Source organism: Lissotriton helveticus, chromosome 9, assembly GCF_964261635.1.
Source record: "Lissotriton helveticus chromosome 9, aLisHel1.1, whole genome shotgun sequence".
NCBI classification, from domain to species: Eukaryota; Metazoa; Chordata; class Amphibia; order Caudata; family Salamandridae; genus Lissotriton; species Lissotriton helveticus.
The window spans coordinates 725618627-725633362 of NC_136070.1; the positions used below are offsets into that span (position 1 = coordinate 725618627).

A 14736-nucleotide genomic window follows, 5' to 3' on the forward strand; every position below is an offset into this window, starting at 1 on the left:
GCCCTCGCCGCCGTCCCACGCATCCGAAGAACCACCACAGGAGGAAGGTCCTTCTCCTACCTGGCCGCCAAGATGTGGAACTCCCTCCCGACCCACCTCCGCCTGACTCAAGACCACCTCGCCTTCAGGAAGCAGCTCAAGACCTGGCTGTTCGCGCAGTAGTGGACCCCCCTCCCCAAGCGCCTTGAGACCCCTCCGGGTGAGTAGCGCGCTATATAAATGCATTGATTGATTGATTGATTGATTGAAGAGAATACACTAGAATATGGAAGAAAGATATTGGAAGAGAGAGGCTGTAGACAGAGTTTGAGAGAACGTAGTGGGATAGGCAGAACAAAGGAAGAATATCAATCAATCATGGAGTTTGTAGAGAGCACGGATCCTCGAAGAGTGTCCAGGCGCTTCACAGCTCACTAAATACCTGTACTAAGACATCTCAACTCAAAAGCTCCTTCAAAAAGCCAGGTCTTAGGCGTTTAAAGGTCTGTTCTTCCTTTACCTCCCGAAGATGCAGAGGTAGGGAGGGAGTTCCAAGCAGAGGGAGCGACTAAACGAAAAACAAGAACCACCTTTTTTTTTGCTCTGACATCTTGGAACTTACAGCAAAAGAGCACTGACTAGAAATACTTTATTGTATGATTACCAACAATCATTTACAAAGAGCGAAGCATATTACGACCTTGTTAAAACAAACAAAAACAAGAAAAAAAAAAGATAAAACATTTAAAATGCAATGAGATTAAAAGAGGTCTATTCAATTAGGGTTGCAATGTTCATGACCATAGGAATTAGTGCAAAAGAGTACTGGAGTAGTGAAGAGATCGATCCTGAATATACGGTCTAATCCTGTTTCTCAGATAGAAAGGCCCTCTTAGGTAAACGGCCCTGTGTGTCAGCATGAAACGGACTTGCTCTTTAATGGGAAACCGATTACGCTCTTTTTGGTGATGCTGGATGTGACTCCTTTTCAGCACTTTCACTAAAAGCAGAGCTGAGGCGTTCTGCACAAACTACAGTCTTCTCAGGATAGAAGTAACCAATACTAGTAGCTTTTGTAAAATGAAAAGTGGCTTTAGAGTCATCAGAGTTAAGGGAAAGTAGTGCAGAAAGTGAGAATATTAGAAAAATAGGTGAAAATGTACTGGCAGACAAGTGTTGTGGTGCTGCAGAAAAGTGTAGTTAGAAGAAAATGATTAGATGTAGGAATGAATGGAAGAGAGGGAGGTTTAATAAAAATTAAGCTCCAGACTCAGAGTCTGGAGAGGCAGTCTTGCACAGAAAAGTACGCATCAGTATTCAAGGATTGACATTCAGCCAGATGTCAGAGCACTGACACCCTATAGCACACCCTCAGCTGAATATTTAAAATAAAGGAAAACTAAAGCTTCTAGAAAAATGAGGGGGCTTCTCATCTAATTATACACCAAGTTCCATCTACGACCCTCGTGATTAGAAATCAAAGAACATATAGTAAAGGAACAATTTAACATTTTGCAACCTCTGACATCTAAGTAAGACTTGAGTTCTGGTCTTCCCCGAAATTGGATCTGAACGAATCAATTAGAGCCACTATTTAAATCTATCTAATTAAATCCAGTGATCTGTCAATTATTGTGAAGGGCACAGACAGTAGTGCTGGGAGAAATTGGAGGTCACCCAGTGATTCTATACTTAAGCATGCCATGTCTGTTGTCAAAATAGATAAAAAAATAATGATAGTACAAATAGACACTGCCTAAAAGAAAGCACTACCATGATCATATGTGCTGGAATATTTAGGGGACAGTCGGAAGTAGCAACAGCCAAATATTTCACAATGTTCTTTGAATTACTGTTCCTCAGCATGGACACATCACACCTTGGAATCCATGGTTTTAGCTGCAATAGCCAAATCTCCTGATTATTGAAAGATTGCATGGTTTATTATCTCCAGCAGTTTCTGCTTCACATTGTGCATGTCACCATAACATGGCTTGTATTCCCATCTGCGTGGTGTCGCTACAGGTTAGCCAAAGGTTGGGGAAGCCGCAGACTTTGTCCCGAGCTAGCTCTGGTTCGTTCACGTTCATCCCAAAGTGTCACCCCATCACATGTGCAGATCTTCTTGGGGTTCTGGAAGAGGCCGGCTGAGCATGCAATGATACCACCTGCCAATCTAAAAGAGAAGAAGTAACATTGGTGAATCAGTACTCCGTATTCCTTCATGTCCCTTTCTTTACAATCACTAGTGGGAGTAGGGTTGGGCTACAAGTCTACTATTGATAACATACCCTGCTGTCTCATACTGTTACTTGTACGCTTTCCGTTCCTAGATGTAGCAGTGATGAAAATGTCTAGAATGAACTTGGACGTGATGCATAGATGGCTGTAAATTTAAATAAAATGCCCCCCCCCCCACACTTTTTATTTTACTGTCTGATACTTGCAAAAAACTGTTCTGCAACTGCCTAAACTATAGAGGTATGATGAAAAGACACGCGTATGGGTGAACATTTTTTGTAAAAAGGTTGGCTTCAAATCGAATTATTCATGTTTTGTACTATGAAGTACACCTGACTAATGCGACTGATGCTAAAGCTTTTTTTCAACCTTGTATTTTTTTAGAACCAGCATTGTCAGAGCAAAAGGTGCGACTATAAATGTGGTAATGAATGCAAAAGTAAAGTTTCACATTGTGACAGCATTACTGGAAAAATAGTTATGCTTGGCAGAGTTTGCAAAGGATGGCCTGCCTCACTCTGAAGCGTGAGGAGGTTTGTGCTGCAATACGAGACACAGCTGTGGACATCTTTTGGGGGATCAATCAATAAATCAAACTCTTTATTTTCGGTTAAAGACCAGAAAAGAGACAAGCATACAAGATGGAGTTCTACATAACATTAAACAGCAAGACAATTCGCATTCGCATTATAGTTTTTAAAAGTAAAATACAATTAAAAAGTGACAGACAATGATGGAGTTATAATGACTGGCGATAAAACACCTAAAAACAGCAAAGTATCATATGATTCATAATTTCCATTCCGTGGTCCAGACCAGATTTGCAGTGCAAAGTACCAAAGTCCGTTGTCTAAAGTGCACATGCATACAGTTGATATTTAGGTGGCCGTCAGAAACATGGAATTACATTCTTAGATTATACAAATCTAAGTTAAAATCAAGATTTAAAAACGCCCATCTTCACAATAAAAACCATTAAGAAAGAGTTTGAATATACGTATGTACAAAAATAAAAATAACGATTTACATTATAGGGTTGTTGGTCATCTTAATAGATAACTTTGATAAGGCAGATGATCATAACTGCAGCTCTGGAGAGTGAGTCGGGAGAGCTGCTTCTGCCCTCCTTCTAATCGCCCATGAGTGGCCCAAGAATTTCGCAATTGTGCACACAAATAAAGGTCTTGCATCAGATTTCAGATGCGCAGGGCCACTTTAGAATCACAAGTTCCAAGTTGTCTGCAGACTGGAGTCAACCATTTGCTCCTAGGTTTAGCAAACACTTTACAGGCGAGAAAAAACATGGCCAATGGATTCATGTAGGCAAGGCAACAGCAACCCTTTGGCTGTGCTCTATTTGTCGACCACAAATTTGTGAAGGCATCCCTAGGAAGACTACAGTGCCTGAATTGAATATAGAGCTTCCTGTCAGCCGGCACCTTGATTATGTCAAGGTAACTTTCTAGGGAACGGCTGACTTTGAAGTCTCTAAATTCATTTGATACTATCGAGATATGCATTTTGCTCAACCCATTCCCAGTAGGGTTTTAATCTGACTTCTAGTGTGGGTGGGTGAGCAAGCAACATTATGTCTTGGAAGACCTAGACTGGACATAAGACTTTTAACACATTTAATCCAGGCTATTTTGTTCGTAGTGTCTAGGGCATTGACCTCCTCGAAGGCAGCGGCATAAAATGTCAGTTCTGGGGTGGAAACCATCCGCTGCCAAAACAACAGGGTTCGAAGCCTCGCTAAATCACAAATGGGTTTGATGCCCATATCAAGTTTTAGTGGGTTAAGCAGAGTACTTTGGGGGAGAGAAGCCAGATTTTTAAGGAACTTGTTCTCCAGGGCTGTCAGCTCACTTACTTTTGCCATATCCCATAACTTTGCCCTATAAAGGATGCAGCTCACTGCCATGCAGCTATATCTTTTCAGAGCAGGTGCAATGGGCTTAGTGTGGGAGAGGTGGTGTTTTTTTCGCACAACCCCTGTTACTTGGGAACATTTGAGGTGGGCCTTATTAAGATGAAATTTCCAGGCCATGTCCTCAGACAATTTGATTCCCAGGTAACGAAGAATCCCACTCTTTCTAGGGGAATGTTGTCTAGGAGCAGTTTTTCCTTCAAAGACTTGTGGGGGTTTAGTAGCATTATTTTGGTTTTAGATGTAATTATTTTGAGCCCCCTTTTATCACAAAAGAGCTTGAATTGATTCAGTAATATTTGCAAGCCCATTGGTGTTTTCGAGACGAGAAAGGTATCGTCTGCGAATAGAAGACTGGCATGCAATGTTTTGGTTAGCTAAGGTGGGGGCATCAGCTGGAATGGCAGATAGAACCTCAGCAACATAATTATTGTAGAGTGAAAACAAGGTTGGGGCGAGAACGCAGACCCCCCGCTCTCCTTTGACGGGGTCGGTGACCTGTCCCCGGCTACCCCATCTTACTCTGGCACAGTTCCCTTCGTGTAGCCTGATCAGGAGTGCAAGGATACCCGGGGGCATGCCCATCTCTCTAAAGACCGCCAAAGTTTGTCCCTGGGAACGAGATCAAATGCAAACTTAAAGTCTATGAATGCAATATATAGGCTCCCTTTGCCCAGCAAGACCACCTTCCAGTACAACATAAGGAGGCGTAAGACTTGATCGATTGTAACGGTCTTCTGTCAAGAGCCCGCTTGGAGGGGGAGAGGATATTATTCTGATCCATTCAATCCTGGATTTTAGCTAGAAGAGAGCGGCAAAATACTATTTGGGCACCATCGATCAGGCTAATTGGTCGGTAGTTGGCAGGATTGGACCTATCGCCCTTTTCAAAAATAGGAATCACTTTGGCCCCTTTCCATGATTCTGGGCTCCTCCCCCACCAGCGATGTCCTTAGAGAGTATCAGCATATAGGTTGTCCATTTCTCTCTGTCAGATCGGAAAAGGTCCCCTGGAATACCATCTGGGCCATTCAGCAGGTACGAATTCCTTTAGAGAGGTCAGAATTTCCTCGCTGGTGAATGAGAGACCATATGGTGGTTCCAGTTGGTCAAGCACTACTGATTCTTTTGCAAAGCTACAGCGGGTGGAGTAAAGGGCGCCAAAGTGTTCTTTCCACACGTTCGCTGGGATGTTATTAGCCATGGGTCTGGATGTTTCAGAGTTGCCCTTGCCCACGAGTACCCAAAACATCCTGGCATCTGGATGCAAAATGTATTCCCCAAGTTCTTCCCATCTCCTTTCGTCCCTTTCTCTCTTTACCTTGACTTGTGCCCGTTTGTATTGTCTCCTTAGTTTGCGTATTAAAAAAGTGTCCCTTCCTCTTAAGGCTAGAGTAAGTCATCTTTTTAATGTTCTACATTCCTTTGAGAACCATGAGGTCGTCTTGGTTGATTTCGCCTGATTCGACCTAGCCTTGTGTGTATGAACAATAAAATACCTTGCCAGGTGAATAAAAAACTTTGAATGTAGAATACTGCAGCTTTCTGAAGTGGTTTGCTCATTTGACTCAGATAGCAACACCCCCTGATGATTGTCAAGGTCACTATTTAGAGTGTTAAGCTTGAGTTAATCAGCCAAGATAGTGGACTATTTGAGCCGGCGTTTGTCATTTGAGGGAGTCACCTCCCTTGTAGAGAGGAGGGCGGAAGCTGTCCTCACCATTTCTCCCCATGGGTGCACAGTTGCCAGACTAAGAAGATTATGGTCACTTTCACAAGTCTGGATTATAGACATGTCTAATATATGTGGCCCTAAACTAAAGTCCACAAGTATATAGTTTATCCTACTGGACCCATTTGACCCAACATAAGTAATTCCCTGCCTTTATCAGAAATGAGTCTTCTATTTGTGGCACGTAGCCGATGTGCTAGGGTTATGTAATTCAACTGCAAGGCTGCTTGGGACCACTTCTTCATTGGAGGAAGGTCCAGTCATGGGACTGACCACATGGTATCCTCCTCATTGGCCTCTAAGACATCTTCCCAATCGAGGGGCTCGAAGGTTACTTTGAAATCGCCGCCCACGATTAATGGGTGGGCCGCCTGCTTTGTGTCCAGCACTTCGTCTAAGGCCTGCAGAGTTGGTGATCTGCTTGTTCTGGAGCTCCTTGCTTAAACATTGAAGATATCAATGCTCCTACTCGATGGGCCTTTGAGTTTAACCCAAAGGATATCTGGGTTGTTAATAGGAAGCTCCTTGGGGACACAATTTAGTGTGATATTATTCAGAATAAGCAACCCTCCAGAGGGACGGCCATGTTTAGAGGGGATTGCCGGTTTGGGGAATGTTACAAACCCTGTAATAAAAATAGGTGTCAAGCTCCAGGTTTCCTGCAGGATGCAGATCTCAGGTTGGTAAATAAGCTTTAGCCAGTGCAGGAGACCTACTTTTCCCCTTACACCTGCCACATTCCACGATCTATTTTGAATTCCCTGGTGTCTATGGAGTGCGGTGGGTTGGGGAGAGAGGAGATGGATCCAGTTAAGCCATTTAGCTAGTCAGGTGAGTGCATGTAATCTTATCTCCAGCCTGGGGATTGTTTCTCGTTTGCCAGACTAGAAGTGCTTGTGAGACCAGATGAGTGCTTAATGTCACTGGCTTGTATTCTAGGGTTCGGCCCTCAATACCTTTGTGCATCGGTGTGGGATTGGTATCATGATTGTTATTGTTAGAGAGATACACATGTTTCTGTGAGGGCTCTGATGGTAGTCAATAAATCTGTGATAGGGACGAGAGTGGTTGATTCCTTAGAGATATCATTGCTATTTAGGGGTTTACCACGGAGATGTTCAGATTCAGCTGAATATTTGTGGAGCATGGAAGGCAAGTTCTGGCTTCCAAGGCAACTTAATTGTGCAATAGGTTTTCGCTAGTGAGAATAATAAGTTCTATTTCATCAGCAGTGCTACTTCTCAGAACTCGTCTCCATGCCCTCAAAATGTCGTTCCTTATCACGGATCTACATCCCCTAATATGCCTGGTCCAGTGTATGGCTTTGTTCTTTAGGGCATCACCGTTCTCATATTTGTTACAATCAGCCTTAGGTATATTCACCATGTAGAAGGTGCGCTGCGAAGTATTGTGGTGGATTGAATAATGCCTAAGGAGTGGAGGCACCTCGCTGTAGCCTATACTCTGGCACAATGGATCTTTCTCTGTGGCCAATGTAGGCCCAAATTCCTCCCTCCCACTAGGGCCTCCTAGGTGTTTGTCCTGGATAGATGGCACACTGCAAGAGTCCCCACCACGATTGCCTGGAATACCAGTCGGGGTGTAGGGTTGGCGTTTGGGATGTCACGTTCTGCTTGTGTGTGCTGTATGTGGTGGGATGGTTCAATTTCAAATTTGTAGCTGCGCGTTGGAGGTGCATAGATGGTGATGGCTCTATGCTGCTACGTTCTTCTAACCTAAGATACATTTGGAAACAAGGCCGGTCAGGACCTCTATTGTTTCTTTTAGAGCTAGGGTGTACCTCTGGAGTTCAGGATTGGTTGACGATGTTTCGATACCCACCACCCTACTGCCACCATGGTGGGGGGTCGTATCCATCCCACTAGAAGCTATACCCCTGGGTCCCAGACCCTCCTCATGGGTGGATGTGCCAGGCATATCCAGTTGGTCCACTAAAGGTGCAAATCTATTGTTCAAGGCTTAGTCTGCTAATATCTCACCTTGGGTTTCAATGTATTTGGACGGCAGACTGATGGAAGGCGCGTCAGTAACGTTTATTGGCCGTTTCTTACTAGCTTCCTTTTTAAATAAGCTTTGTATACTATCAGGCCAGCGGCTAGATTAACAGGTGCCGCAATGCTGGAAATTTGGGGGGCATATATGGTGGAAGCAGCTACGGGAGCAAGTGATGCAGGTGTAGTAAGCAAATCTTCACAGTCAGATAATATATAATCAATTTGATACATCACATCCCCCCAGCGTTCCCCTTCCCTCTCCAGCCGGTGACCGTCCTGCTCCAAACAGAAGCGGTCGCTCCCCACGCTGCTCCCCGCCCTGCCTGCTTGCAGCCTGGTATCGTAGCGCATCACCGCAAGACTGCTTGCCTGATTAATTTGCACATTATCGAAGTAGCGCTAGCTTGCTTTGACTGTCCATTAATTCATATTTAGATCGTAGCGCCAGATTGCATTGATTGTTATTGTAATCATTTTTAGTTCGTAGCGCTAGATTGCCAAAGTGCGCTGTTACTACAGTTTCATCTGCGCTGCACTGTGGATATTGATGTGTGCCTGATTGTGCCGGTGCCACCGCCATTTGCATCGCATTTACATCCAGTTTCGCTTTAGGCTGCCAGCCATTTTGTTGTTGTTTGTTGTGCCTCCCTGCCCGAATCTCCGCCCCGCTCCCGCCTCCCAGCTGGTCCTCCCTCGCCCCTCCCCCTTCCACTACCCTCTTATGACAGATGCTTTTACGCGCAGCGGTCGCGCCCCATGCGCGCCGATGGTGCGCCAAAGGTAAGCCCGTCTACGCCTGTCTGCGCCTGGACCGCGCCCAGCGCCAAACCTCTTGGCCCCCGCAAAATCCACTCCACCCGCATAACGTATGACGCCACTACCCTCCTTGACCTTAACCCCGGACGCACACCACAATGCTGCGAAGCTGCCCCAGGACACTCCCATGGACCCTTCGCCTGCCACTCCTGCAAGTTCGCCTGCATCAGGACCCGCACCAAATCCACTTACTCCAAACACAGCTCCGACTCTAACCAACTGAAGTGCATCCAGCTGAACACCCGCTCAGTCCACAGACACGCCACTGAACTCTGGGACCTACTCGACACCACATCGCCGGACGTCGCCTTCCTAACAGAAACCTGGATGAACACCTCATCAGCGCCCGACATCGCCATAGCCATCCCAGACGCTTTCAAAATCATCCGAAAAGACCGCACCAACCAAACAGGAGGAGGCATTGCCATCGTCCATAAGAACACCATCCGAATCACGACCAGCTCCGACGATAACCTCACTACCGCCGAACACCTTCACTTCCAGATCCACACCGACCCCAGAACCACACTTAGAGGCACCCTCATCTACAGACCACCAGGAACCCGCACACAATTCAACGAAGACATCACTGACTTCGTCAGCCCACATGCCCTCGCCTCCGAAAACTACATTCTACTGGGAGACCTCAACTTCCACCTGGAAAAGAAAAACGACAGCAACACCACCACCCTTCTGGACAACCTGGCCAATCTCGGACTTAACCAACTTGTCGACACCCCCACCCACCTTGCCGGACACACGCTAGACCCTATCTTCACCTCCAGCAAGCACATCTCCTTCGATCACACCACAGCTCTCCACTGGACGGACCACAGCTGCGTTCACTTCAGCTACAAAAAGACCTCGACCCACAACCCCCCACAACCTATTCCTCGAAGAAACTGGAACAAAATCACCACCGACCAACTCTTCACATCGCTTAACCAAAACCCTCCTGCCATATCATCGGACCCAAACCAAGCTGCTACCAAACTCACACAATGGATCACCCACAGCGCTGACGAATTAGCACCCATAAAAAACCACCAGATCAAACAAAGTAGCAAAAAGGCCCCCTGGTTCAATGATGACCTCAAGAAATCCAAGAAGTTATGTCGTACTCTCGAGAAAACCTGGAGAAAACACCCAACCACTGACAACCTGACCACCCTCAAGGACGCCGCCCGCAAACACCTCCAATTGATCCGATCCACCAAGAAATCAGCATTCAAGGATCGACTCGACAACAACGCCCACAACAGCAAGGAACTATTCAACATCGTCAAAGAATTTACCAGCCCCACCGCCGGCACCAACGACATCACTCCCTCCCAAGACCTCTGCAACTCCTTATCCTCTTTCTTCCACAACAAAATCGCCGACATACATAACAGCTTAGAAAACCAGTCCGAAGAACAGTCCACTCAACCCACCTCCGAACCAGAACAGCACCCTCACAATCTCTATTCCTGGAACCCAATCACCACTGAAGACACCATCCGCCTGATGAACTCCATCCATTCAGGATCGCCAACCGACCCCACCACACCACATTTTCAACAAAGCAGACTCCATCATCGCACCCCATCTCCGCGATGTCATCAACTGTTCCTTCAACTCCGCTACCTTCCCAGAAAGCTGGAAACATGCCGAACTCAGCGCCCTTCTGAAAAAACCCACAGCAGACCCCTCTGAACTTAAGAACTACCGCCCCATCTCACTCCTCCCATTCCCTGCCAAAGTCATTGAGAAAGCCGCCGCCTTCCTTGAATCCAACAATTCCCTCGACTCCTCACAATCCGGCTTCCGAGCCAAACACAGCACCGAAACCGCCCTCATCGCAGCTACAGACGACATCCGAACGCTACTGTACAACGGAGAAACAGTTGCCCTCATCCTACTTGACGTCTCCGCCGCCTTCGACACAGTCTGCCATAGCACCCTCATACAACGCCTCAGCAACGTCGGAATACAAGGAAAAGCTCTGGACTGGATCATCTTGTTCCTCGCCGGAAGAACCCAAAGAGTCCGCCTCCCCCCATTCAAATCAGAGGCCACCGAAGTCATCTGCGGCGTACCACAAGGATCATCACTCAGTCCCACCCTCTTCAACGTTTACATGAGTCCCCTCGCATCCATCGCGTGACAACACAACCTCAACATCATCTCCTACGCAGACGACACCCAGCTGATCCTCTCCCTCACCAAAGACCCAAACACCGCCAAAACCAATCTACACGAAGGAATGAAAGAAGTAGCCGAATGGATGAAGAACAGCCGTTTAAAACTAAACTCGGACAAAACGGAAGTCCTCATCTTAGGATCATCCCCCTCTGCCTGGGACGACTCATGGTGGCCTCCGGCCCTGGGTACAGCACCCAAACCAACGGACCACGCCCGCAACCTCGGCTTCATCCTGGACTCCTCCCTCTCTATGACCAGACAAGTCAACGCCGTCTCATCTTCTTGCTTCAACATCCTTCGCATGCTCAAAATAATCTTCCGTTGGATCCCCACCGAAACAAGAAAGACAGTCACCCATGCACTGGTCACTAGCCGACTGGATTATGGAAATACCCTCTACGCCGGAACAACGGCCAAACTACAGAAAAAACTCCAACGCATCCAAAACGCCTCAGTCAGACTCATCTTGGACATCCCCCGTCAAGCTCACATCTCCGGTCACCTGAAAGACCTCCACTGGCTCCCCGTCAACAAGAGAATAACGATCCGTCTCCTCACCCACGCACACAAAGCCCTCTACGACCTAGGACCCGAATGCCTCAACACATGACTGTCTTTCTACACACCCACCCGCCAACTACGATCATCCAATCAAGCCCTCGCCGCAATTCCGCGCATCCACAGATCCACCATGGGAGGAAGATCCTTCTCCTACTTCGCAGCCAAAACCTAGAATTCCCTCCCCACTCACCTCCGCCTTACACAGAACCACCTCTCCTTCAGAAAGCAGCTAAAAACCTGGCTATTCGATAAGTAATGCACACACCCTCCCACAAGCGCCTTGAGACCCTCTGGGTGAGTAGTGCGCTATATAAATACCTGAACTTGAACTTGAACTAGCCAGGGATATGATTCCAGATCCGTTTCTTGGTTGTTTTCCTCAGGGCACCATCCAGACCTCCCTCAATTGATTTCCTTTTACCCATATTTATACTGGAGTACAGTGCAGTATAAGAGCAACCACTGGATGTTTAAGGAACTGTTTGGGACTTTGTGGGGGACAGAGTCAGTCACAGTACCTTAGTATGATGGATAGTCTGTAATCCCTGAACTTTAGGTTGCGAGTTTCAGGGAGTGTGCCCAGCCCAGCCTCCTCCAGGCGCAGACTGGCCGGCCCCTGCCCGGGATTTGCCCGGACACAGACGGGCCCGCCCGTGAGCATCCGGCGCTGCGGGAGTGTCAGGCCCCTTTCAGAGTGCCTGCTGGCGTGGTAGAAGATCGGCGGCGGTCGCGTCGTTAGGGATGCCTGGATATTTGGTCCCCGATACGGTGTCACTGCGCTCTGCGTCCCGTGCTGCGAGAGTGCCAGGACCCTTTTAGAGTGCCATCTTTGGCTTCCAAGCCACGCCCTCCAACTCAAGCATGGATAAAACAAAAGACTCTCTTCAACCTCATGGATGCACTAAACGTGGTACGGCATGTCAACACACTTCAAAAGGTTAAATAAATTCTCTCCCTCGTCTTCTCAACATCAACCATTCAATTGAAATCACTGCACTATAACAACCACCTTTCCATCCCCATCTTTCTGCTCATTCTCAACCAAAACACTTTTCAGCTACCTTCAACACTGTTAATCACCCCAACCTCATCAACACCCTGAAGTCTCAAATGGGATTCAACTGCAACTATTTTCACTGGTTCTCTAGCTGCCTGTCCAACCAACACCAGCTGGTTACCATGAGTGCCTCCAGATCTCAGAAGATTCCCATCACCTGTGAAATTCCCCAGGTTTCTTTTTTGTCCTCCATTGCCTTCAACTCTGTCCCCTTTTCACACTCTACTCATCAAAAACAGTCTTAAAATTTACCAATATGCCAATGACACACATTTCTACTAAACAGTTCCCTCTGTTCCTGGCATCCAAATGCAACAAACATTGCCTGTACCTTATACAGATTTAAATGACTAGCACGTACCGGAAGGTCACACCCAGAAAGACAGAATTCCTACTATCTACCAAGAACAAGAAGCAAGAACTAGTCAGAATATGTATGGATTCAAACATCAATTTTCACCCAATGCCAAGTCACTCTTATTCAACCCAAGGAACACATGCTCAAGAATATCAAGACATCTAGGCACCATTTCTATCTCCCTCTCTCTTTCCTGCAGAACGTGAAACCATTCCTCCCAGAAAGTGAATTCGGAACTGCCACCAAAACCTTTGCACTCCAGTATCAGGCTAGTGGCAATGTTGTATTCCACAGCTTCATCAATGGCATGAAGAAATATGACCACATCACTCTCACATAGATAGAACTCTACTGGCTATCCTTGCCAACCCACACCACCTTCAAAACAAGCTGTATCATCTATAAAACTAGTACGACCAGCACCATTGCCTATCTGGCTGACAAGCTCACCTATTATAGTGTGTCTTGTCACATTCGCAGCTAGCATACCATCAGGCTGGAAACAAACAAGTGCAAAAAATCAAGGCAACAAATCTTGTCCATTTATGTATCCGGGATTCAGAAAAACATGCCTGTATCCAACAGGGCTATCCCAAAACTTACACCATCTTTTACCCTTCATTACATCAAGTGTTTTCCCAAGTGTGTTTCTGAGAATCACTGTACAAGGCTAGATACAAGGCTAGGAAGATAGTGCCTATGTCACAGCACAGGAGATTCTTCTAGGCCGAGGGGTCTGAAAGGGGTACAGGATACAGAGAATCATGACTTTATCTTTTCTGAATTCTGCCCTTGCAAAATCTCTACACTTGGGTGGTATCTATGCTACTTGAGTAGAAACATTGGAAATTGCTTCTTGCCACACATAGGCAAAATGGCTTTGCAAGTTAAAAGCGGGCAGATAGGATTGAAGGATTTTGATGCGAAATAGCACAGCCCCAATGTTCTTTGCTGAGATCTGTATGGGAACTTAACAACTGGAATAAATACATTTTTTTAATTTAAAAAACTATTTCACCCAAATGAAACAGTGAAAGCTCAAACATGTGGCTGATCGTGTCAGTTCTTTATTATTCCCTAAGTGCCAGGAAAAGGGCTTGAGGCACGAATCTTCTTCAATTTAGTCTTGAAAACACATAAAAACTCAAAGAAATAAATCACATAAAAACTCAATGAGGAATAATTGTTCAACATATTTTCAAGGAAGAGCCAACTGTTGAAATGTGTTTACAGTTTTAACAGATATAAAACCAGATGGGCTGGGGTGGATCGTGTACAAGCTGCCAGAGAGTCTAACGGTCTGCCTGGTGAACCAGATTGTGAGGGTAAATTCCTCATGTAAGAAGACCAATGTGTCAGGTTGAGGATGTGGCCTCCTCCAATGAGGACTGGCTCCTCACAATCCAATGCAGCTCGCCTGATAAATGACATTGTCAAGTCAGAACGACTGCAGCAGTCATCATTCTTGCAGGGAATCTCCAGCCAGTCGTACTGCGTCAAAGTGGCCACGCTACTGCTGCTCTGTGTAGCATGAAGCACTTTTTTCATTGACATGACAGCAGAAATGTATGACTTGTGGTTTCTTTTAAGGCAGTCTAAGGAAAAAATAAATAAATATATACTCATAAGTATTAATATATATGAACTCTACTACAGTATATGGAATCTAGCCTTCATGGACCTTACATCAGCGTTTGATCGAGTTAACTGGTCAAAGTTGTGGGACATTTGAATTTCCTTGGGAGTGGACCCCCGTATTGTCAATTTGCTTTTATCACTGCATGCCCCGACGACAGCAGCAGTGAGATGCACACAGGAGGGGGCACTTACAAATCATTTTATGTGTACTAGGGGGGTGCTCGAAGG

The 14736-nt window shown here is 46.2% G+C and overlaps 1 protein-coding gene across 2 annotated transcripts in view; it reads right to left on the reverse strand.

The window, feature by feature from the left end:
• Positions 1 to 611: 611 nt before the first annotated feature.
• CCS (copper chaperone for superoxide dismutase) overlaps positions 612 to 14736 on the reverse strand; it is a 531446-nt gene continuing 517321 nt past the window's right edge. For both annotated transcript variants that reach the window (XM_078660836.1, XM_078660837.1), the window contains one exon: positions 612 to 2155. In XM_078660836.1, coding sequence (XP_078516962.1) covers positions 1999 to 2155 — 157 coding nt within the window. In that variant the 3' untranslated portion in view covers positions 612 to 1998. The remainder of the gene's footprint in view (positions 2156 to 14736) is intronic.